Genomic DNA, 24511 nt, shown 5'->3' with positions numbered 1-24511 from the left:
ACAGACACAGAGGCATACTGCTAGAGCAATCCCAACCTCTGCCCACTGCCTCTGATTTTATGGAGAATTAAGTCTAGAGCTATAAAAGGATCACAATCTTTGAAGATATTAACTTTTATAACTGCTTTAATGTTTTCAAATATTTAACTGGAACTATTCATTTTAAAAGCAGTTGTAGCTTGCAAAGTATGAACTGTAAAAATGCTTTCAAAGCGCCAAAAATACACTAATAAATAACAAATATTCTTACCACTAGATTGTAGACTGTATTCCTTCATATATATATTAATTATGAGCATTTTAATCATATTTAGAGTCAAAAAACATTCAACAAAAGAGTGTGTATTTCTATTATTTAAAACAATCCTTGATGTCATTATTTATTCATAGCACTTTTCACTCTGTAGTCAATCAATGAATAGGTACCACCGTAGGGACCATGGCTTTTCATGTGATAAAAGGCATCACATCAGCAATGTAGGAAACAGTTATAAAGATGGACTGATACCCTGTCTTTTAAAGTACCACTTTGACAGCATTTAGTAAAATAGCAAAGACAAATGAATAAATTATTTTATTATAAAATAAAACAATTTCAAATTCTTAATTGTCATAACTGTCCCCAAACACGGAATTTGATTAAAATACAGGACATAAAGTAGATATGCACAGCTATTATTTATAAATACAAACCTTAACTTCAGCATGAGTGCTTTGCAATGGAAACTTCTTTTAAGATACAAACTATAGCAATTTCACTTATTTTGTTTTTTTATTATTATTATTTTATTTTATTTTATAATATTATTCAGTTCTACATAACAGCCACAGATTCCGATTTCACTTATTTTCAAAATGACAAATGCATTTTACTTACTTCAGAGAACTCAAAGCTATTTGATCAATATTTGTAATTCGAAGTCTAAATAATGTATTTTCCTTTATACTCCTTGGAAGGTTAGGGTGATCACAGCTCAAAAATGTCAATGTTGCACCCTGAGGAAATGAACAGACAGATTTTTTTTTAAAGCTAGAAGGTATCCAAAGTTAAAATACAACTCATTCTGATTGAAACGATTCAATTTTTATTATAGTTACTTTAGGAAATTCTAATAGTGACCAAAATAAAATAGATTTAAAGAATATTTAGGACTACATGGATCCAGCTAATACTATAGAAAAATGAACTAATTTCAAAACAAAAAACACAATACACTTCTATACAAGAATCCACGTGACTAAAGGAGACGCCATCTATTAAAAAAAGAGCCATGGGAAAGATGACATGAGTTCCACTGAATGTGTGGCAGTACCTGTGGTAGTTAGTTTTGTCAACATGACATAGAGCAGAATCACCTGGGAAGGGAGTGTCAATGCAGCACTGTCTATTTTAGGCTTACCGTTGAGCATGGGGTTGGGGGGGTGGCTATCTTTATAACATTGAGTTGGAAAGGCCCATCCACTGTGGGTGGCATCATTCCCTGGACAGGGGATCCTGGAATGTCTAGGTCTGGAGATAGCAACTTGAGCATGTGTGCATTAGTTCATTGCTCGCTGCTCTTGGCTGTGGATGTGACATGACATACTGTTTCAACTTCCTGCCGCCTCTGACTTTCCTGTGATGATAATTGTAACCTGGAATTGTGAGTGAAATAAACCTTTTCTCCCTTCTGTTGCTTTCGTCATGATATTTTATCACAGTAACAGAGGGGGGGTGGAAATCTAACACAACCCCCAACCTCAGAACTAGAGCTCTTGGTTCACAGAAAGATGCCGTGTGCAATGGGGAACTCTGGTAGACTGATCACACTCTCACGCCTGCTCTTTTGATGATACACATCACAAAACTATAAAACCAATTTTAACCTAATTAGAGCATCAATTTAAATGATTTCAAAAATTCTCAACCCAAATTACAGAATTACTATTCTAATTTCAGAGTTGGTCTCATACACATATAAGCAATGTATGGATAAGTGCAAGCTCAATAAAAGAGTCTTCATTCTTTCTATACGGAAAAATAAGGGGCCGGGCCGTGGTGGCACACGCCTTTAATCCCAGCACTCGGGAGGCAGAGCCAGGTGGATCTCTATGAGTTTGAGGCCAGCCTGGTCTACAGAGTGAGTTCCAGGACAGACTCCAAAACTACACAAAAGAAACCCTGTCTTGGAAAAAAAAAAAAAAAAAGGAAATAAGGGAAGTGTTTCCCCCTCCTCCTTCTTGGATAGTTACTTTAAAAAAAATTAATAACTGTGATGTGGGCACTTTCTTCTCCCTTTAGGGTACATATAACATCTTTTGAAAATTAGATACCGATTAGCTTTATGGCCAAGGAAAGTCTTTTCCCAGGACCATAAGCCATTCCAGGAAAGGGAAATACCAAAGGAAAGGTAATAGTCAAAAACTGCTCTTGTATATAAAGCTGCTGAGATAACCTTTCAAAATGTGTCCTATAAACACAAAGCTCGCACCTGAGGGTGACGCTTCCTTCCTCCCTCCCTCCCTTCCTTGCCTCTGTTTACCCCGCTCTCTCCAGTCATGACTCCCTTCTTTTCATGGGATAAAGAAGGAACTCAATTCCCACAGTCGGTTCAGATGAAGGGGGAGGGTATGTCTAAACTACAGATCTGATCATATGGCCTCTCCATTCTACCTACATCCTTTTTTTAGTGACTCCCTGATATATTACATGTTGCTCTTTAATAGTAAGCTACTTTTTTTATTTAGTTGGGGGAGGGGTGGAGTATAGGTACTTGTGTGTGGAAGTCAGGGGACATCCTTAGATAGCATACCATATGTACTACCCACCTTTTTAAATTAAGATTGACCTGTCTCTGTCACCCCAGCACTGAAATTACAAGGGTGGGCTATCAAGTCCTGAATTTTTCACATGGGTTCTGGAATTTGATCCCAGGTCCTCCTGCTTGCAGGTCTGAACACTCTGCCAACTGAGCTATCTCCCAGCACAAATCTACTTTCTACCATCCACACTCTATGCCTGTATCCAACCAGAATGACCCACTTTCACCTCTCCAGATAATCCATGTACTTTCTTGATTTTGTTCTTTGCACACGTTCCTCTCTGCCTCGAAGCCTTTTCTGTACCCTCACCTAGTCTTTAATTCCGCCCAGGCGGCACTTTCTCTAGGAACTCTTACAGCTTATACAGTCGGGTCCACTGTTTTTCCACTGTGGCGCCTATCTAACTGGTTCCCATTATACTCCAAGTGCCACAAAGCAAAGCATGGCTCTAACTTACCCAGTGTTCTATCTCCAATGTTCAAAATGTGAGCATATATAGGTGTTATATGAATGAGTGGTACAGAGAATGTTTCATTGTAATCATGTGTGAATTTAATGATCTAACAGTTCAGCACACTGGGGAATATGGGAGAGTCACAAAAATAAAGGCTGTCATAGTCCCGGCTCCAGAGGACCGTGCCATTCTACAGAGAAAATCAAGCACCTCCAGAGGTGGAGCATTGCTCCAGGTACTCCTGAGGTAGTCACTTGCCCAGAACAGGCCTTCTACAGAGAGCTTCAAAAGTACCCAGAGACAAGCTCTCTTGGCAATAGTCTCCATTAAGGAACAATGTGTGGACGTTTATGGAAAATAAATACTATGCTTAGATTGTGATCGGGATTTATCTGGGAGGCAGAACCTTCCTGGGAAGCATCAGCCATTCACCATTTACACAAATGTCTCTGCTCAGGAAAATAAACTGGACCCGCACGCACCCTCGCTCCACACCAGAGAGATGCACGTGGTACAACACAGAGCACTACGTGCCAGCACACGCACGGACTTACAGTATAGAAGTCACCAAGCCGGTACTGCTGTCCCTTTCTTCGTCCACACTGATGACTATAAATGCCTTTTTTAATAAAAGGAAGCACATTTGTTCTAGAAGTTAAAGCAACAACAAAATGAAGTCATCCGATTCCTCTTGGGAGCAATTCTCTAGCGTTCTTACAGGGTTTCGGAGCATACCTGTTTTTCCCGAACTTTCGATATTCATACACGGTTAGGGACTGGTCATGGGTAAAGAAAAACCCAATCAATTCTCTGCAGGCATCACGTCCATTTCTACAAAAAACAATGTCGATGATTTTAAAATACAGTGATTTTTTTTAAATTACATAATAAACTAAGATCATACATCACAAGTGGCAATAATGTAAGTCCCTTGAATGTGTAGCAGTGAGTAAGGGTCACATAGGTTTACGGGAAATATGCTACAGTTTGCAGAAAGCCCTATTTGAGTTAGATTTGGATAAAGAAAAAGACATAAGCTTAACAGTGGTGAGCGTCCAGCTCTGTCACAACACAGGATGCTAATGGCAGACACTTAAGATAAGGCAGAAGGCTTTAGGAATGTTGAGTTTGCAAAATTTACAAGATTGAAGTAAAAAAATTAAAAGCAACCTTCCCTGTAATTGACTCTATCAGTAATCTGCTAACTCCAACTATAAAAACTAAAGTAACTATCAGACATAAAAATTAACTTCAAAATGGTTTAGAAATGTCTATTAGTAATATACTTATTTATCCAATCTTTTCAAAAAACTTAAGATCAATTTTTAAATACTCTTACTTAAAATATCATATAGTGTCTTATTGTATATAACAATAATAGGTAATGCTTAAAATTATATAACCCAAAAATTCACATTTTTTTCAGTGTTAGTATAAATGTATCTAATCTTGACATTTCTATGAAAGAAGAGAATATATTATTATAATCACAGAAGTAAAAAAATTAATAAAGTGGCAGTTACCTTGATAAGACCCTCCCATCAAATTCTACTTTCTGAGAAAGGTCATTCTCTGTTAATGTGGAGGTGGTTCTCACCCTGTCGAAATACATTTTGTAAGTCATTGTTTTAGAGCAATTGCAATTTGGCATAAATGACAAGGGTACCAAGGGGCTGTGGCAATATTTTGAAATGGCACAGATTCAAAATGAAAACGAAAATTCAAAAATGTGATTATCGAAAGACGCCGAAGACATAGTGCCCCGGGCCACTGTCGTCTCCCTCTACTCCCTTTCTCTTCCTTTGCTGTTACATCCTTACTGGGCAGTCTAGGCTGGCTTGGCATGAGCTGCAACTGCAGACCCGAGCCTGCACACCAGCTCAAGCCGTTTCTAACCCTGTTCTTGTGCCTCCCTTCCAGCATAAGCGCTTGGTTTCTTACGGCCTGCCATTATGACCAACAAAAGCGGTTTTGCCAATAAACTCACAGGAAAGCTTCTTGTCCTTAGGAAACGGGAGGATGGGCAGAGGTTCCTGCAAATGAATGTTAAGGAGAGTATGCGCAGTGATAGAGACCACTACGGTTCAGAGAGGCAGCACCACTGAGCCATACGACCAAAAACAACATGTGCCTCCTTCCAAGCAGCTCAGTGACTACACAGGGAGACAAATCCTGGCACACTGAGCCCTATCCGTCAGATTTTCTGTAACAGGCAGCTGATACGATTCCTCGCTGAAACAATGGAGGGAAAGAGTGCTGGATGAACGAACCACGTCAGGCTCTGGATATATCAACGATATGTCGTCATACTCTATAGAGGGCATTGCAAGGCTCCTAGCCCTAAGAGTCTTTAAAACAGGAAGCAAAACACAAACGTGCACCCTTTCATACTCTATACTTAATGGTGTCCTTTATCTTAAGAGATGAGAGTCAATGATGCGCCCTTACTGTTCATCTAGTTTTCTGAGAAACTGCAGGAATAGTGAAATAGCAATATACGATAGTAATAATGTGGGCAGCAGTCATTGGAAACAGGCAAAGCTTTGCCTCTGTAGTGTCTAGGTCCCACAGAACGGAAGCTGGAGATAGGAACCCACAGCCTGCTAACCCAGCGAGAGTTTGGGAACACAGGGAGGAGCCCTGCAGGCTGCATCATCTCAATGCGGTGTAAGCCACTGGAACTAATGAAGTCATCCATCGTTCACTATGTTCCTGGAATGACTTTAAATGCTGGGAAAGTAGCAGCAGCAGTACCGGCTACCATTTATTGAGGACTTTGTAGACACTAGTCACTATTGAGTCACTTTAATATGCAGTGGTTTATTTAATGCTTGCAATAAAATTTAAGAGTAAAATACTGAGGTAAGCACTATTATGCCCGTTTAATAAATGTATTTATCATGGAAGACAGGCTAAGCAGTTGCTTACAGCCACGGGAGCACGCAACAGATCTGGAAAACAAATTAATTCCTAGTGGTGAGCAAAGGTGAGGTGATAGCATCAAGGAGCCTGGAGTCATCACAGAAGGACACAAGCAAATACATATTTATACTATGAAACGCAGAGTGCCACGTGAGGTCCCAGGTACCCAGGAAGTGGCACAAATGCTTCTCTGGATAAGTTCTGAATCAGTTCAAAAAAGAAGAATTAAGCACACTGAATACTAACTGAAGATGATGCTGTCACCGACAAAGTTGGTGGAAAGCACGGTTTGGGCGTGCAGTGACAACAGGCTAAGCGTGTGGCACCAGAATGACACAGACCAACGGCTTCTTTTCACTGATGAAAAGCCTGTGATGCCTGATACAAGGATGAAATGTACGCATCTGCAGGAAGCTGACTCCAAAGAAAAGAGAAGACAGGGCCCGCTATACATGCCAATCCTACTGCCTACTTATAAAGCAAGGTTCCTTTTCTCTTCCCCTCCTCTTCCTTCTCCTCTTCCTCCTCCTCCTTCTTCTCCTCCTCTCCTCCTCCTCCTTCTTCTCCTCCTCCTCTCCTCCTCCTCTTCCTCTGCCACCTCCTCCTTCTTCTCCTCTCCTCCTCCTCCTCCTCCTCCTCCTCCCCTCCTCCTCCTCCTCCTCCTCCTCCTCCCCTCCTCCTCCTCCTCCTCCTCCTCCTCCTCCTCCTCCTCCTCCTCCTTCTCCCCCTCTGGGGAAAACAAAATAGTGGGAAGTCATAGATCTGAAAATCCTAATGGATAGGCACCATGGGATTTTCTGAACTGGATTGACTTTAAGCAAGCTGTATGTATTTGTTATGAAGCAATACTTAAGACAGGTGCAAGAAAACAGATGAGAACTGAAAAACAGGCTACAAACCATCTGTGCACTTATGACAACTTGACACACAATATAGTAAAATTAAAATTCAGGGTGATATTTACACTCTCAAGTGGGTTCAGATTTCTTAAGAGAAGACACAAAGGATACCAACAATCTAAGGACAGATTGGACAATTTGTCAAACTCCACATGAGGACATCTGGATGAACAATGCGCACGTGAAAATTAATCAGCATCATTAGTCTCCAGTGAGATGCAAAATAAAAGCACCAATACACATTCAGTGGGAGAAAGACAATGAAAAAGCCAGGCAACACCAAGTGCTGGCAAAGAAGTACAGCAATTGCAATCAGACCACATTCCTGCCTCCGGGGTTACTATTTGACAGTATCTTGTAGAGCTGAACGTGGGCATGCTAAATAGTCCAGAAAGGCTAATGGAGTATGTGTGTTTACCAGGAGGCATGCACAAGCAAGTTCACAGCAGTATGATCCATAAGTCACCGAGCACGTTAAGCATCTACGAATGGTAAGCTGTGATATATTCATATGATGGGATGATGGGCAGCAATGATAAAAAACAACTACAAAGGACAACATGGATGCCACTCCTAAAGATGATGTTGAGGAAAAGGCATTAGGCAAACTTCATTGAGAGCCTTTATAAAATATCACATTAGATTGATAATGATGGTTACGAGGAAGAAGAGGAAAGTCAGATAAACAGATAGATAGTATTGGAGGAAAAAATAGCTAGACACTAGCTGGGCTAGAGAGGTGGATCAGCTGTTAAGGGCATGTATCTTCCCTTCTAAATTATAAATGGAAAGACTTGGAATGCAAGGAAGATAGAATAAAAAATTTGAGGAGACAGCATTGAGGTCTGAAATTCCTAAACTTTTACTTCTCTTTATACGGTTTTAAAAACATGCAAATGCATTCAGCAAAGCACAGAAATATATTCTAACAATGCATCATGAAGCTTTTCTTACTTCGTTTCATGCAGAGTTCGTCTCCTAACTCGAAGTGGCACCCTCTCTGAGTCTGGAGGGGCATGAGAACTCTCTTGTTCCTCAGTGTTTAAACTTTGTTCTGGATCGCTGATGACAGCCCTGAGTAGGAAGACACAAAACCTGATGTCTGGCATGACAAAATGTGTGCTCACTTATTGCCAAGCAGTTGGAAAATGTCAGACACCAGATGGCAATTTGTCCCGTTGTCATAACAATATTCGTCATATACGGGTGTACTTGATTATCAAAATACTGTCCATGAAAGGTGAATACAGTTATTTGCAGTTTCATCCAAAAAGAATATAAGAACACCTAGAAACTCCGAAGGGAAACAAGAGCTTCGTGCGTCTTTCTCTTAGTACTCTTCAGACAGACACTTCGCTGGTTTCTGATAACACTGGGAGGAATGTTGGTTAAGACAATTTGCTCCAGTTTTCTTCCTGTTTCTGTAAAAGCACTGATCAAAAACAACTTGGGGAGGAAAGGATTAATTTCATCTTACACTTTACATTTCATTACTGAGGGGAGCCAAAGCAAGAGCTGGAAGCAGAATCCAAGAGGAAGGATGCTTACTAGTCTTCTCCCAGGCATCTGGTTGTCAACTTGACATACCTAGGAAGAAGGAACCTCCAACAAAGAATTGTTTCTATCAGACTTGTCTGTGGGTATGTCTGTGGGGAGCATTTTCTTGATGGTTAACTGATACAAGAGGACCTAGCTCTCTGTGATTGGTACCATCCTTCGGCAGGTGTCCTGAGCTGTGACTGAACCTAGGAGATGCAGAATTCATGGATCACAGCTAAAGACTCTAGATGAACAAGAGCTGAGAATAAAGGCTACAAAGAGAAGAGCCAAGTGTGGCCAGCAGAAAGCCAAGCAGATCAGAGAGCATTGCTTCCAAAAGGTGCAGGGTCTCCGTGGAGACAGATACTGCTGATGGGCCAAGAAGATGAGAACTGAGAGGCCCCTTTATCTAGTGCCGTGACATCACCACTTTTCTTATGAAAAGAAAAAGACATCTTGCAGACAGTGACCTGCTGTGGATATCATTCTGTATAAATAAAACACTGATTGGCCAGTGGCCAGGCAGGAAGTATAGGTGGGACAAGTAGAGAGGAGAATTCTGAGAAGTGGAAAGCAGAGGAAGGAGTCACTGCCAGCCGCTGCCATAACAAGCAGCATGTGAAGATGCCAGTAAGCCACGAGCCACATGGCAAGGTATAGATTTATAGAAATGGATTAATTTAAGATATAAGAACAGTTAGCAAGAAGCCTGCCACGGCCATACAGTTTGTAAGCAATATAAGTCTCTGTGTTTACTTGGTTGGGTCTGAGCGGCTGTGGGACTGGTAGGTGACAGAGATTTGTCCTGACTGTTGGCCAGGCAGGAAAACTCTAGCTACAATGACCTCACAGAACTTGCCAGCACTTACACAGTATATGGAAGGCCCTAAGTTCAATCTCCTGCACCAAATGCAAAAAAGAAAAGAAAAAAAGAATATGCTAATCGGATGTGGATAGCCACCAAACTAAACATGTTTTTTGTCACACTATAATTTATCACTTTGTATATATTTCATACAGTTTTCTGAGGGATTTAAAAATTATTGACAATTACTTTCACAGTTCTCAACTCTACACAATTCACCCAGGTTGCCACAGTGACTCTGTGGGATTTTCATTTCTAATGGAAAGATAGAATGCTCGTCACCATTTGGAAACCGTAGCAACAGGCTCGGGGGTAAGTCCTGGTTTCAACAAGATATCTTACTAGTCTCCTTAAATTTGAAAGGTAATTTTCTACAGGTGCTATGACAAAAAGCCAATATCATGTGAAAATCAATATAGATCAGAAGGTAACTCTAAATAATTCTATGGTGCCCAAAAGCATACATCCCATTAGAAAGTAATTCTAGAAATCTAATGATTAAATAAAAAAATGTTGTCTTCTAATTCATATTCAGTTCAAATGTCCATTAAGTTGTCATGAAATAATGAAGTAGTTTAAATAAAAATATTTAATAAAGGCAATCAGTAGAATTCTTAAGTGTGTGCATGTGTGCATTCATGTGTTGCACACATGCACGTGCACATGCATGCATCTGGGCCTGAATGCCTGGGAATACATGATCATGTGGGTGCATATGTGTGCCCATGTGACCTGGCGCCAGTGGTCAAACTCTGGTGTTACTCCTCAGGAGCCACCCGTCCTGTTTTTTGAGACAGGGTCTCTCACCAGGTAAGCTAGGCTGGCTGACAAGCAAGACCCAAGAATCCACCTGTCTCCTCCCTTGCATGGAAATTACCGACACTTGCTACCACGCCTGTCTTTTCCACAGTGGCTCTGAGGATTTAAAGTAGGTCCTCAATACTTCAGAGACCGAACTGTCTCCCCAGCCTGAATGTTAAGTATTTCCCCTCATCTGTTTTTTCAAAAAGTTGCTAACATGAAAAGAGTGCAGTGAACAGAAAGTTTGGTTGACAAGCATAGGAGTGCTTTGCAAGACAAAGATATTTAGTGGTCAGTTTCAGAACAGGGGGCACTTACGAGAGACCAGCCTCACCTGGATAAGTGGTCGATCATCATTTGCTCGGCAACAGTTTGCTTCTTCTTCTCTACAGCCACAGTTTCCTGAGAAGATGAAAGAAAAACAATTTTGTTGTCCACAACGCAGAACTGTTAATGCACATTATAAAATATGAATGTTTTGTCCATACGTATAGATTACTATTGTTAATGTTAAATTCCAATTAGTCAATTTTTTTTAATTTGGTTTTTCAAGAGAGGATTTCACTATGTAACAGACCTGGCTGTCCAAGGACTTACTTTGTTGACCAGGCTGGCCTCTAACTGGCAGGAGATCTGCCTGCCTCTGCCTCCCAAGTGCTAGGATTAAAGGCGTGCGCCACCACCACCCAGCTTTATTTTTTTTTAAAGACTCATTTATTTATGTTCTCTATGAGTGCTCTATCTGCATGTACATTTGCATACCAGAAGAGGGCACTGGATCCCATTATAGATGGTTATAAGCCACCATGTGGTTTCTGGTAACTGAACTCAGGACCTCTGGAGGAACAGCCAGTGCTCTTAACCTCTGAGCCATCTCTCCAGCCCCATTAAATCTCAAATTACCATTTACTAAAAAAGAATGCACTGAAATTTCAGTGGACATCCTGCTCCATTTCCAACAAGTTGCCTTGCATTTCGATGTCAGAACAAAGGAGGAGAATGTGGTGGCCCTTTTTCCCTATGAGCTCCCTGGTGAGACACCCTGCAAAACCCATCTCAACTTGCTGTAGGAAGATCCTCAACATGAACACAGACACACACAGACACACACACACACACACACACACACACACACACACTGATTTTGAGGGAAAAAAAAAATATATATATATTTAAGTTTAATATTAAAAGTCTGAAGTGTGTGTGTGCCTGTGTGTGTGTGTGTGTGTGCGCGTGTGTGTATGTGTGTGTGCATGTGCATGTGTGTGCGTGCATGTGCGTGTGCGTGCGTGTGTGTGTGTGCATGTGTGCATGTATGCGTGTGTGTGTTTATATCAACATCTATATGCAGGTCAGATGACAAACTGGAGTGTTATTCTCCAGATTGCATCTACCTTTTTTTGGTTTTGTTTTTATTTTTTGAGACAAAGTCTCTCATTGGCCTGGAGCTCACCAATCAGGCTAAATCAGTGGTTCTCAACCTTCCTAATGCTGAGACCCTTTAATACAGTTCCTCATGTTGTGGTGACAGCCCCCACACATTCTAAAATTATTTTTATTGCTACTTAATAACTGTAACTTTGCTACTGTTATGAATCATAATGCAAATTTTGAAGATCAAGGTTTGCCAAGGGGGTCATGACCACAGGTTGAGAACCACTGGGCTAGACAGCGGGGACACTGTGCCCTGGATCAGCATAGCCCTACTCCTAGCACTGGGATTATGAGTGCATGTAACCGCACTCAGCTTTGGTCATGTGGGTTCTAAGCATCAAACTCAAGGCCTTGTGATCTCAAGGTAAATACTTACTAACTGAACCATCCCTCTGGCCCCAAAATCTACAGTCTTCATTTTTCTTTTTCTTTCTTTTTTGGTTGTTTGGAGAGAGGGTTTCTCTCTGTAGCTTTGGAGCCTGTCCGGGAACTGGCTCTGTAGAGCAGGCTGGCCTGGAACTCACAGAGATCCGCCTGTCTCTGCCTCCCAAGTGCTGGGATTAAAGGCATGCACCACCACCAGCTACAGTCTTCATTTTATCTAAAGAAAACTTACTTGATTCCTGGACTATTGTAATGATGTTGTGTTCCCCAAAATATTGTGCACCCTAATAAACTTATCTGGGGTTGGAGAACAGAACAGCCACTAGATATAAAGGCCAGAAAATGGTGGCACACACACCTTTAATCTTAGCATTCTGAAGGCAGAGATCCATCAGGATCTCTGTGAGTTCAAAGCCACACTGGAAACAGCCAGGCATGGTGACACATGTCTTTAGTCCCAGGAAGTGATGGCAGGAAGCAGAAAGGTATATAAGTTGTGAAAACCAGGAACTAGAAGCTTTTAGCCTGGTTAAGCATTTAGGCTTTTAGCAGCAGTTCAGCTGAGATTCATTCTGAATGAGGACTAGAGGCTTCCAGTCTGAGGAAACAGAATCAGCTGAGGAATTGGCAAGGTGAGGTAGCTGTGGCTTGTTCTGCTTCTCTAATTTCCAGCGTTCACCCCAATACCTGGTTCCAGATTTGTTTTTATTGATAAGACCTTCTAACAATTTGTGCTACAGACTATTTATTCCATAGCTGGCCTAAAATGTCTATAATATCAGTAGCTCATAAATTGTATATATGTGTGCAAAAATATATACATATGCATATATGTGTCTATATGTATATATACATATATATTATACACACACAAAGTGTTTTGAGGGAGAAAGGTGAAGGGAGAAATGTTGTAATCAAAACATAATCTTAAAAATAAACCAAAATATTGGGCTTATTTTTGTGGCAGGAAACTGGTATCAAATTCAAAGCATACTAACATAGTGGCGAATAAATATTTTGAGCAGAGTAAACTAAATTTTCACAAACTCAATGATTCAAAACAAATTTTCCTCAGGGAATATACCTAACACAAGTAAATTGTTTATAAACACTAAGGACTCAATTTCAATATTAATGAGTAGTTAACCTAGTCCAAATTCACTGTTATAATTCTTGACTCAATTATAACTGTACAATCTTGGAGTGTAAATACCTTAGTGACTTATCAAATAAACCAAACTGCTGATGGCTTACCGCATCCGATTTCCTTGCACTGTTCCTTATACGGTAAGGGCTATCCACATAGCCTTGCTGTAGGAGGGCTTTCCTGTCCAAAGTCATAAGGTCATCCACACTAGCTTCTTCAACCTGATCACACTATACAATGAAAGCCATAAACAAACCATCAGGCACATATTCACAATACCTGCTTTTAACAAAACCAGGAAAGAGATAACCAGGAAATAGATCAAAGGCTGTTTGAAAATTAAGAGTAGAAGCCTGTCTTGGGATGCAGTTCTTCCATTTGTTCAGCTAGATGACCTTTCTGAGCCTCATTTTAGTCATAAATTGGGGAGATCTCAAAGCCTTCCCCAGGCTAGGCTCAGGGAAATGGCAAAGCCTTCCCTCCTGGTCCAAGTGCCAATGTCCATTAGGTGTGCAGAAAATGTTCATCGTAGCTTTCTCCCTCCAGATGTTTACAGCCTGAGAACTGTCCCCTGCAGGGATGGCTCTGTTGATTAGCCAAACCTGCCTCCTCATTCAGCAACATAGAACAACCCTGGCTCCTTGTTTATCAGATGAATAACTCTGCCTTCCTATTCAGCTCTATATGATAAACAGGCTGAGCTTCTGGAGTGATGTGGGTTTTCTACTGAGAGCCCAGTCTACCCAATCCCGTTTATTCTGTGCCCATAGGCTTTCCTTCCTTCATTCCCTCACTGCCAAAGTCAGGTCAGTCCTTGTAGCCATGAGGAGCAAGGACTATTCTCCATGAAGGTATATTCAAAAGTACTAAGTGAGTCTTTGGGATTTCAAAAAAATAAACACCAAAACTTTCTATAAATGGGAGATATGTAACTGCATATATATATATATATATATATATGATATTTATATATAAACAATTAGTCAAGAACCTGATGGACTTTAGGAGTCTCTCCTCGAAGATTTCTCCTCACTGTCCATCTTCCTTGGAAGGTCACACTTATAAGAGTATAGGAATAAAATTTTCTGTGTGAAAGATACTGACAATAGAGCCTTGGGTTTGTGGTGAAGATTAGCCTAGATGATATATGCAAAATACTTCAAGTAGCCCTGGCTTATGGAAATAAAGGTTCAGTATTAAGCTTTCTAAATTAACAGCAGAAATGGCATTTTTAAGACGCAGGCATTGTTCACTTTAAATTTCATTCATACTTTACAAAGGTTCACGTTACCTTTTCATCCACCTTGGGTTTGGAAGTGTCCGGCATTCGAGCGGCTTTTGCCTTTTCTGCCATCCTCTGAAGGTACTGTTTATAACCTTCTTTCATGTCAGTTGCATATTGCTGATATTTTAGCTTGTACTTGCCTGTTGGTGCTGGCAAATCCTCAGGTATTATGTCCTGTTCCTAGCGGCAAAACAGAAAGTCTGCTGTCCCGGAGAAAAGTATTCTGTTCCTAATATTTTTATTGATTATTGGGAAATTTCACTTCATAAACAACTCCCCCCCCAGCACACTCACTTCCCAGTCCTCCCAGGCCTACCCCACAACCCTTGTGACGCGTATCCCCCATGGGGAAAACCAAAAGAAAAAAATAATAAGTCAAATTTGTGTTGCCCATATATTCACTGGAACAGGGTCGAACTCCCAGTGACCAGCCTCTTAAAGAAAACTGAGTCCTTCCCCATCTGTACCCTGCCAGAAGCTATTGATTATGGAGAGCTACAATTCAGCACCCTTATCACAATTTTTCAGAGTTCTCTTTGATGACCAGAAAAGGTTTTTTTCTTTTTTTAACTTTTTGGTTTTGGGGGTGGGGGGGGGTGTTTGTTTGTATGTTTGTTTGTTTGGTTGGTTGGTTGATTGGTTGGTTTTTTGTTTTGGTTTGGTTTGGTTTTTTTCCAGACAGGGTTTCTCTGTATAGACCTGGCTGTTTGGAATTCAAGCTGTAGACCTGGCTGGCCTTGAATTCACAAAGATCTGACTGCTTCTTCCTCCCGAAGGTTGGGATTGAAGGCGTGGGCCAGCACTGCCAGAGCAGAAAAGGATTTTCTTTTAATAGTAATTTTCTTGTTGACATTGCCAGGCTTACCATTTACTTTAGCTCTTAGCTCTAAAGAAGACTACCATAGTCCGCGTTCCAAACAGAAGGGACATTTAAAACATTCGGCTGAGAGCACTGACCAGAGGTGAACTGACCAGAATGGGCACTTGCCCTCAGGAATCCTTTACTCTTTGCTCAGCTGAAGGTCTGCTTACAAAAGTCACTTTAAAGAATTAACATCAAAGTTTTTTCTTAGGTATTTTATGTAGGTTTTTTTTTTTTCTGATCAAAGTTGTCCTAGGAATTAAAGATTAACAACACTAAGAAGCACTGGTCGCCATTTCTAGAATAGTACCATATTTTACTCCCTAGTACTTTGTGGTTGCTTGTCAAATTTCCATAGTAGCAAGAGATAATAGTCAATGGACATTCATTCAGTCTTAGACAAGCACTGAGGTTACAGTTAGAGCAACAACCATTGAAACATACAGACTAAGGTGGTATTATTTATTACTACTATTATTGATGAAGTAAAATTTTATTTTCCAACTCCATCGTACTCTAGTACCTTAAAATCTGAACTAATTTCTAAGAAATCAATGTTCTGCCATTCAAATAATAAGATATGATCTCATTTTTTACATTTTTTTAAAATCCCTGTCATCCATATTTAGAAACACCTGTAATTTCCCAACTTTACAGGAACTACTTAAAATGCCATTCCCATATTTGAAAACTATCAGTATTAAAAAACTATCAGTAGCATTCTTGGAAATTTTTTTGTTTGTTTGTTTGGTTTTTTTTTTTTGTTTTTTTTGTTTTTCGAGACAGGGTTTCTCTGTGTAGCTTTGTGCCTTTCCTGGAACTCTCGTTGGAGACCAGGCTGGCCTCGAACTCACAGAGATCCGCCTGGCTCTGCCTCCCGAGTGCTGGGATTAAAGGCGTGCGCCACCACCGCCCGGCGCATTCTTGGAAATTTTTATATGCAAACGATGTAAACCAAGCAGAGCATAGACCAATCGGCAAAGAGTTTAAGCCGAGCACAGCCCCAGTGATATGTAGTAACAGTGAAACACATACTGACCACTTCGTTTAGATCATGTTGAATATATGGCCTTTGACATGGCAGAACCCAACCCAGAGCAGAAGGTAACTGCGGTGGCTTGAGATGAACACGCATTGTACTACATGGTGCTTGTGAAAAATTATCCTAAAAAAATAAAATGGAGTGATAGTACATGCTCATGGGTGCTACTGTAGTCAAATGTTTATTATATTAAATATAAAGTTAAACTTACCTCCTCATCAGAGTCAACAAGGCTTCCCAAATCAAGTGGCGGGACCCTAAAAGAAATAATCTATACAGCTCATAAAATTTAAAGTGAGTCTGTAATAACAGAAGAAGCATTATCAAGTACATTATCTACACAAAGTCACAATTAAGCTAATGGTGTGTTGGCTGCCACTGCATGGCAGGAAGTGTTGTAGTTTTTTGATAAATGTTTATTCAGCAGCTTTTCAAACTGATTACTAAATACAATCATCATTAATAAAATATAATAATAATAATAAAGTGCACAAACTTATAACTAAATAAATTATATTCAGAACAAGGGTGGGGCTAAGGAGGTGCCTCAATGACCAAGGCATTTTCCAGGCAGGACAGTAGTTCAGATCCCCTGAGCCCACATAAAAGCTAGGCAGTTGTGGCACTCAGGAGCACTCAGGAGAATGAGAAGGGCTCCCCGAAGCACAGATGCACAGCACACACATCTACAGACACACGGGAAAAGAACAAAGGCAGTAAGTACTCCATATCCCCTGTCCTGATGGTTTTCTTGCTCTATTGTACATGCCCGAGGGGAACTTGTGTGCTGCTGAGGTGAGGACATAGCAGGTTAGTAAGATCTGTATCTGTGGCATATTATAACTGCACATGTCCCGTCCCAATTCTGTTCACCAGCATTGGATTGTTTGCAAGGAAATCAGCAAATAATATGAAGCAAGAATTGATTTACTATTTTGTTGACTTCCGAGACTTAAAAAGAAGAAGAAATATTAATAATGCAAATCAAATGAAATACACCATATTTCTGTAGCTGTCAAGTAGTGGATAGCTGTTTTAGTTAGGGTTCCGATTGCTGCAGTGAAACACCATGACCAAAGAGCAAGTTGGGGAGGAAAGGGTTTATTTGGCTTACACTTCAGCATTGCTGTTCATCACTCAAAGAAGTCAGGACAGGAACTCAAACAGGTCAGGATCCTGGAGGCAAGAGCTGATGCAGAGTCCATGGAGGGATGTTGCTTACTGGCTTGTTTCCCATGATTTGCTCAGCCCACCTTCTTATAGAACCCAGGACCAACAGCCCAGGGATGGCTCCATCCACCATGGGCTGGGCTCTCCCCCATTAATCACTAATTGAGAAAATGCCTTACAGCTGGATTTCATGGAGGCATTTCCTCAGCTGAGGCTCCTTCCTCTGATGATTATAGCTATTGTCAAGTTGACACACAAAACCAGCCAGGACAGTGGCACAAGAGAAAATTCAACAATATTATTTTAAGCATTCAAAATTGGTTTCCCCAAGAAACCACTCATAATATTTTGTAGCAAGTAAAAATATCAACAAACATTCAACTTGCAACTGGTTCATCACTACAACTATAGGCTGATTACAGATATTCAGAGAAAAACAAAGCATTCTATGGGTACAAACTGGCTAAATGGACTTTATAATAGTTTAACTATTTTATTAGATGTATAAATTTCTTGCTATATATAAATTTACTTAACAAAAGCTTTGATTAACTTAACATACACTTACTTTTTATAAATGAGCAAATAAAAATGTATAGTAAATACTTAATAAATTTTCACAACTGTAAAACATATATTAGCACACAACTGGAACATCACTTGCTACACTCTCCTTGACACACCCCTCCCATATTATCTAGATTGTGTTTTCAGTGTATAAGCATAACTTTTTACTTAATCATAACTTAAGTTTCACATCTAGCTTAAGATAAAGGTATCTATCATGTAGAAACAGATGAAATTATTGACTTGGCTTATTTTTAGTCTACAAAAAGTATTAATGTGGTGTGATTCAACCTAACAAATCACATGTCTTGTAATCTAAATGATATGAAAAGTACACTTCAAAGTATTTAATACTTTTCAAATAATGTATGACATATTCTAAATAAAAAATAAGGCTTTAATAATATCAATAACATTCTCATATACTTCAGCATAACAGTTTTAAACACAGGTATAGTTACTATTAGATGACGTTTACTATGCTAATCACAAAATGAAGAATGTCATAAATTTCTTTAATATATGCATTTAGAGTAGGTATACTTACCCTGATTTATACATGTTATCAAAATACCCTACAGAATTCCTAAACTCATACAGTTTTGTGGTGTTATGTATTATTTTAAATTAAACTTGAATCTTAAAGACAAAATGAATTTTCTAAGAAAGAATTTTTTTTTTTAGGAAAATGTGAGAACAGTATTAAATAAGAAAAACAGAATATTATCCGTATCCCTATTATCCTATTAAAAGAAGTTTTTCAATTCTGGAGTGATAATATTCAGGCTTTCTCTATGTAGGTGTTTCTGCAGTTCACAATAAAATTTATACGTCTATAGATAGTTTTTAACTTCAAGCTATCATAAACGTGCCAGTTCAGCAATGAAAATGTGAAGAAATGTAGCTCACACAGGTAGGCATGGATGCTGGATTGCCCATGATCTGGAAGTCCATCCTTGCTTTAATTGAGAGAGAGAGAGAGAGAGAGAGAGAGAGAGAGAGAGAGAGAGAGAGAGAGAGAGAGGAATCAGTGTGCATTATACATTAAAAGTATATATACATTAAGTCATGACTGGATGCGATTAAAGACAATTATTTTTTTTTCAATAAACACCATAGAAAATGTGCCTCCCAAGACTCTCCTCATTGTATTTAAGATATGGAGAAAATGATAACTAACGCAGATAATGGCCACCTTCCCAGGACTCTGTCAGCTTTGGAAGATATGCCCTCAAGCAAGACTGGAGCATTTAGGAAGACTGTAACAGCCAGAGGACTGGGATGTCCCCTGTTAGGGATATACATGATAGGGAAGCTGTACCCATGGACCCTCAATGGCATGGTTGTTTAACCAAGACCTGAAAAATAATAACACCAGTTGACATGCCATTGTGGATGGAGGAAATCTTTCAAGGCCCCACCCCTACATAAAGAGCTACAGGCAATAAATGGCTGCTGAGACAGAGAGAGATCCCTCTTCTCCAGGGAAAAGCCCCTGATGAGTTAACCAATCCCAAGTAGTTAGCCCTAAATGCATATACCTATGAACAACACTAAAGGGACTCAGCAGGTTATATTTATAAATTATATACATATGTATTATAATAAAGAGTAAGCGGCCATAGAGGAAGGAGTTTAGGGAGCATGAGAGGAGATGGAAGGAAGTGAGGGAATAGAAAATCATATAAATATAGTACTAATATATGAAATTATCAATAAACAAATAAAATCACTACAATATATGAGAGAGAGAGAGAAATTGCATTTAGTTGCTCCATGAAATATAAAGAGTGGTGTCTTGAGAGTTGAGAAGAAGGTTCCTCACTATACAAATCCAGATGCCCTTCCTACACTAATATAAAAGCATAAGATGTGCTGTGTAAACATTTTAATGTGGGTTTAAATACAAAAATAGCAAGATGGCGACTGCTATATGATCCATAGCTCTGTGGCTTGATGCTGTAGCCATGACTAGTGTCGTTAACTTCTTCACCTTTTTGCTTTTCAGAATCCTGAACACTCCGAGAGAGTGAAGGTGTCATTCTCAATGAAACCTTTTGTTGCAGCCTACATTTTATCACCTTTCTGCTTTAAACGTCTATGGCTTTCCTTTAAATATCTTCCTTAGTTGAATTTAATACTGTGAGAACATGACTCTCTTCTGTAAGGCTAGAGGAGCTAATTCTTCATTTCATTCCTTGTTGGGTCTTTAGTACCTAACTTTATGCTAAGCAGGTTATGAGTACAAAATAAATAAAACTCAAGCTATTCAAGTCACTGAAATTCCATTTTAAATAAACAGTATACAAGTTAGAGAAAGTTCAGTTTATGAGCTCCTAAATCTTCCTTTGTACATAAATTACACTATATCTTATATAAACACTAATACTTTTAGAGTATTTAATATATAAAATGATTATAAGGTGTGTGATTAAATATGCAGTTTAAAATGATGCACTAATTAAACATGAATCCACTAGCATGTAATAGGGGCAACATTGTAAAGAAAATAGCATTTTCTTCTTTCTTTGTATTTTCTTCTTTCTCTTATATTTTCTGTAAACACATGGGGATTTTGAAATAACAATGATAAAGCAATGATCTTAAATTAAAAAAATTAAAACTAGATCAACCAATGGCAAATTTTAAAATAATGATTATCTTCAATTTTGGTGGCCCTGGACTTTCAAATCTAGGAAATGCTGATCCTAAATATTTGTGGGTGTGAACAGTCATAATAACAGGAGGAAAGGACGGTGGAAGCAATTGAAGGAATCGTTCTGTAAGAGGAAAATTCCGGGGCTTACATACTTGCAGTGAATTCTTTCGTCGAGAAAACAGGCGAGGTTGGCTCCTAGATGCGGCCACACCTTTGACCTCTAAGTCCATTCAAATGTACGTATTTCTCATGCAATATGCTGTACTTTAAAAAAATAAAATAAAATAAATGCAAAGTGGTCATTCTTATTCTAATTTTAAATCACCCATACACAGTACTTTTCCATAGAAAGAAATTGCGTTGAAAGGTTATGGCCAATACTAAATCTTTAATAATTTTATAAACTGAAATCAAGTTTGGGTAATGCAAATAGACCACACTTCATGAAAGTCTGCACGATGTATGCCCGAAGAGGTCCACATCTTAATCTCTACACTTGGTGAACGTGTGTCTTTTTCACGGCTAAAGAGATATTTCAGGGGGAGTTAAATTTAAATTTTGATATGGGAAAGCTGACTCCCTTGGGTTCACTGGCTCCACACAGGTTTTTAGAACAGAGGTGCAGGAGGAACTGGGTGAGATGGAGAAGGTCAGGAGATGGAATCACAAGTCCGAGAGGAACACAGATGCCATGCAGCTGCCACCAAAGATGGAAACGATGCTGGACGCCTTCTAGAAAGGACAAGAGACAAGGAATGACGCCTCCCCCCCCCCCCCGACCTCCAAAAGGAACCAGCTGTGCTGGTAGCTTGATTTTTGCTTTTTTGCAGTTCCAGACAAAATGTGTGCACTGACCTCTAAGATTATAATACAATACATTTGTATTATTTACAGCCACCCAGTCTGTCCTAAGATTTTAGAGCAAAATTGGGAAACTAATAATCTGCCTATCTTCCCTACAACAGGGTCTCATTCTTCTTTATACTCATTTCTCAAGCCATTATGGATTTTGATATTGTCAGAGTGGACTAACGAAAATATTTCTTCCGAAGTGGTTCGTAACGTATAAGACAAGTTGACTATTAGCGCCTTTCTCACCCTCATGGAATGACATAGCATTTAGTAGATGGCAACAATATCTATTATTTCATGCCCAGTATTCCCTAACCCCAATTCTTTTGTACCTTATCTTTTTTGTCCTCCCCATCCCACCCTGGAATCTTCTCCTCTAAAAATCACTCACCTTAGGCCAGGAGTCCTATGCTAATAGCAAATTCAAGATTATTTTGCAACCCAGAGAAAACATATTCTGAAAACGGGACAAATCATCAGATTTGAAAATAATCCTAACCATGCTTCAAGTGGCTCTCTTTTCAGTGACCTTTCAAAAGACTCGACTTTTGTGTTCTAAGCCCAAAGCCCATTATTTGATCATGTCATACAAGGTACTACATTTGCAGCATGGAACAGCACCAAGTATTCTTCAGGAAAACTGTAAACTTATAAAAGCCATGACTACTGGGGCTGCTCACTTTATATTTCAGAACTTGGCAGAAAGCCTAGAAAATGAGAGAATTCCGTCAATTAGGTATGAGTTAACTCAGAATGACAGCATAAAAGTGATTCATTCAGACGCAAATAAGAGTGTTCAAAGGGAAATGTAGCTATAAGGGCACACTGGAGTCTAGAGGATTAGCATCTGTCTACCAGCACCCCAATTAGAGAATCTAAAGATTTGGACAGAGCTCCTAAAGCTAAAATCACCCAAGCTCCTGATGTTTTGTATGTTCGTTTGTTGTTTTTGGGTTTTTTTTGTTTTGTTTTGTTTTTCGAGGCAGAGTTTCTCTGTGTAGCTTTGCACCTTTCCTGGAACTCACTCTATAGCCCAAGCTGGCCTCGAACTCACAGAGATCCGACTGCCTGTGCCTCCTAAGGGCTGGGATTAAAGGCATGCGCCGCCGCCGCCGCCGCCGCCGCCGCCGCCGCCGCCGCCACCACCACCACCACCACCCGGCTAAGCTCCTGATTTTTACACTGAGCAAACTGAGGCCCAGAAAAGTCAATGTTGCTGGGTTTAAACAAGTGCCACTATATACAGAGTCTTAATTCATACCCAGCCTCTGAATCTCCTTCCAATATTCCACCCTTGCTTAGCACAGAAAACAGGCCTCAGGAAGCAATTTGCTGTGAGGACTAAAGAAGAGATATTTTATGCAAATGGCTGAAAGCTGGACTTTGGATTGCATTGAGGGACAGCAAGGCTCCTGGCCCACTCAAACCACTTCAGGTATGAGATACTGTTGCTAGTGTGTAGTTACTATCGCTGACTAATGTCTTGGGTGATCTTAACCACTGAGTCACCGCTTCATCCCTTCCTTGTTTCTTATCAGTGACCATTTCCACCTCCTGTTTCTCTCCCGGTAAAAGTATCAGTGACTTTGATTTTGTTTATACAAATTTTAAAGAGTGTGAACACAAGTGAATGGAAGAGATAAAAGGAATCTAATCTACTTCATAAACAAGGAAGAGGGAAAAGATTAATAAATACAGTTCAGTATTAAATTCCATGAGGGACGAGGACTAAGTCCACCCTGAATCTGTGGTGACAACCGACCCAAGATCTGAAAATGAACAAAAAATTGTTCTTCTTAATTCAATTAAAATCTTACTTCACAGTACCTGAAGTGCTCCAAAAGGAATCCACTGTCGTCTTCACCCAGGACTCAAGGACAGGCTAGGGGGACAGAGCAAGCCACATTGCCTTGACCTAACAATATCAGCTCTGTAAAGCCCAAAACAGGAATAGAAGGGCTGGACAGGTATAAACCAGGGTGATTCCACCAAGAACTACCTTCTGGGAGCTTCCCACAGGCAGGCCCCAGGGGCAGTTCCCAGCAAACACAACAGTTTAGAGCAGACTCTCTGGTTGCTAGGCAACAGGGCTCTGGTTCACTAGGCTTCCTCTTTCAGCTCTCCAACTTCCTCAGTAATATTAAAGGGGAAGTTTTTATTCAACTCCACATCCTCAGTTACCTCTTGGAAACCTCTGGGTCCAGTGCTGTGTATCCCATCCCACCACCCAGCAGACCAGTTTTCACACTCTCTACTCACAGGCAAACTCACCTAGCAGTCTGAGGTTACTGCTTTAAGACAGAGCTTCCCAGGCCTGAGAACCCTGCTCTGCCCTAAATCCTGGACTGGAGTCACAGCACAGGAGGGGACTTATTCACAGCAAGCTTCTCCTGCACCAGGAGAGCGCCAAAACCCGGGAAGGATCGAGACCATTGGTGGATCATTCATTTAATGGAATTCTTTTGAACATTATTTCACAGAGCAACTACTATATGTCCAGAGTCCGGGTTATCTGAGGAGAAAACAACATAATAGCATCCTGAATCCCAGTCTACCACCAGTTTTCCCACCTAAATGGTGTCAGATCTTCAAATCTTATGAGGGTTAATTTTTTTTTTTTTTTTTGGTCAATTGCAGTATCTTTCAAAAAATAACTTTTTTCAAAACATAGATGTCTAAATATGCACATTAAAAACAGTTTCACATTAAAATTTCAATATCTTTTGAAGGTATGAAAATATGTCTTTTCCCCCTCCACAGAAATTCTTGAGGGTCCTTGGATTTGTTGGTGTTGTTTGTGTGTGTTTGGTGTGTTTCTATTGTCATC

General features: G+C 39.9%; 1 protein-coding gene across 30 annotated transcripts in view; it reads right to left on the bottom strand.

The window, feature by feature from the left end:
- The window catches only part of Caps2 (calcyphosine 2), a 52112-nt gene that overhangs the window by 14061 nt on the left and 13540 nt on the right, over nt 1-24511 (bottom strand). For 5 of the 30 annotated variants that reach the window (XM_076553901.1, XM_042263289.2, XM_076553897.1 and 2 more), the window contains 12 exons: nt 20985-21096; nt 19083-19132; nt 16648-16693; nt 16434-16559; nt 14539-14712; nt 13355-13477; nt 10617-10684; nt 8032-8151; nt 4780-4854; nt 3992-4087; nt 3811-3904; nt 878-996 (listed from right to left, as the gene is read on the bottom strand). In XM_076553901.1, the coding sequence (XP_076410016.1) occupies nt 878-996; nt 3811-3904; nt 3992-4087; nt 4780-4854; nt 8032-8151; nt 10617-10684; nt 13355-13477; nt 14539-14712; nt 16434-16559; nt 16648-16693; nt 19083-19132; nt 20985-21062 (1169 nt within the window). In that variant the 5' untranslated portion in view covers nt 21063-21096. The other 25 variants (XM_076553910.1, XM_076553911.1, XM_076553912.1 and 22 more) reach the window with 22 other exon arrangements.

This window comes from Peromyscus maniculatus, chromosome 18, assembly GCF_049852395.1.
Source record: "Peromyscus maniculatus bairdii isolate BWxNUB_F1_BW_parent chromosome 18, HU_Pman_BW_mat_3.1, whole genome shotgun sequence".
Classification (NCBI taxonomy): Eukaryota; Metazoa; Chordata; class Mammalia; order Rodentia; family Cricetidae; genus Peromyscus; species Peromyscus maniculatus.
This window is presented reverse-complemented; position numbering and strand designations above follow the sequence as displayed.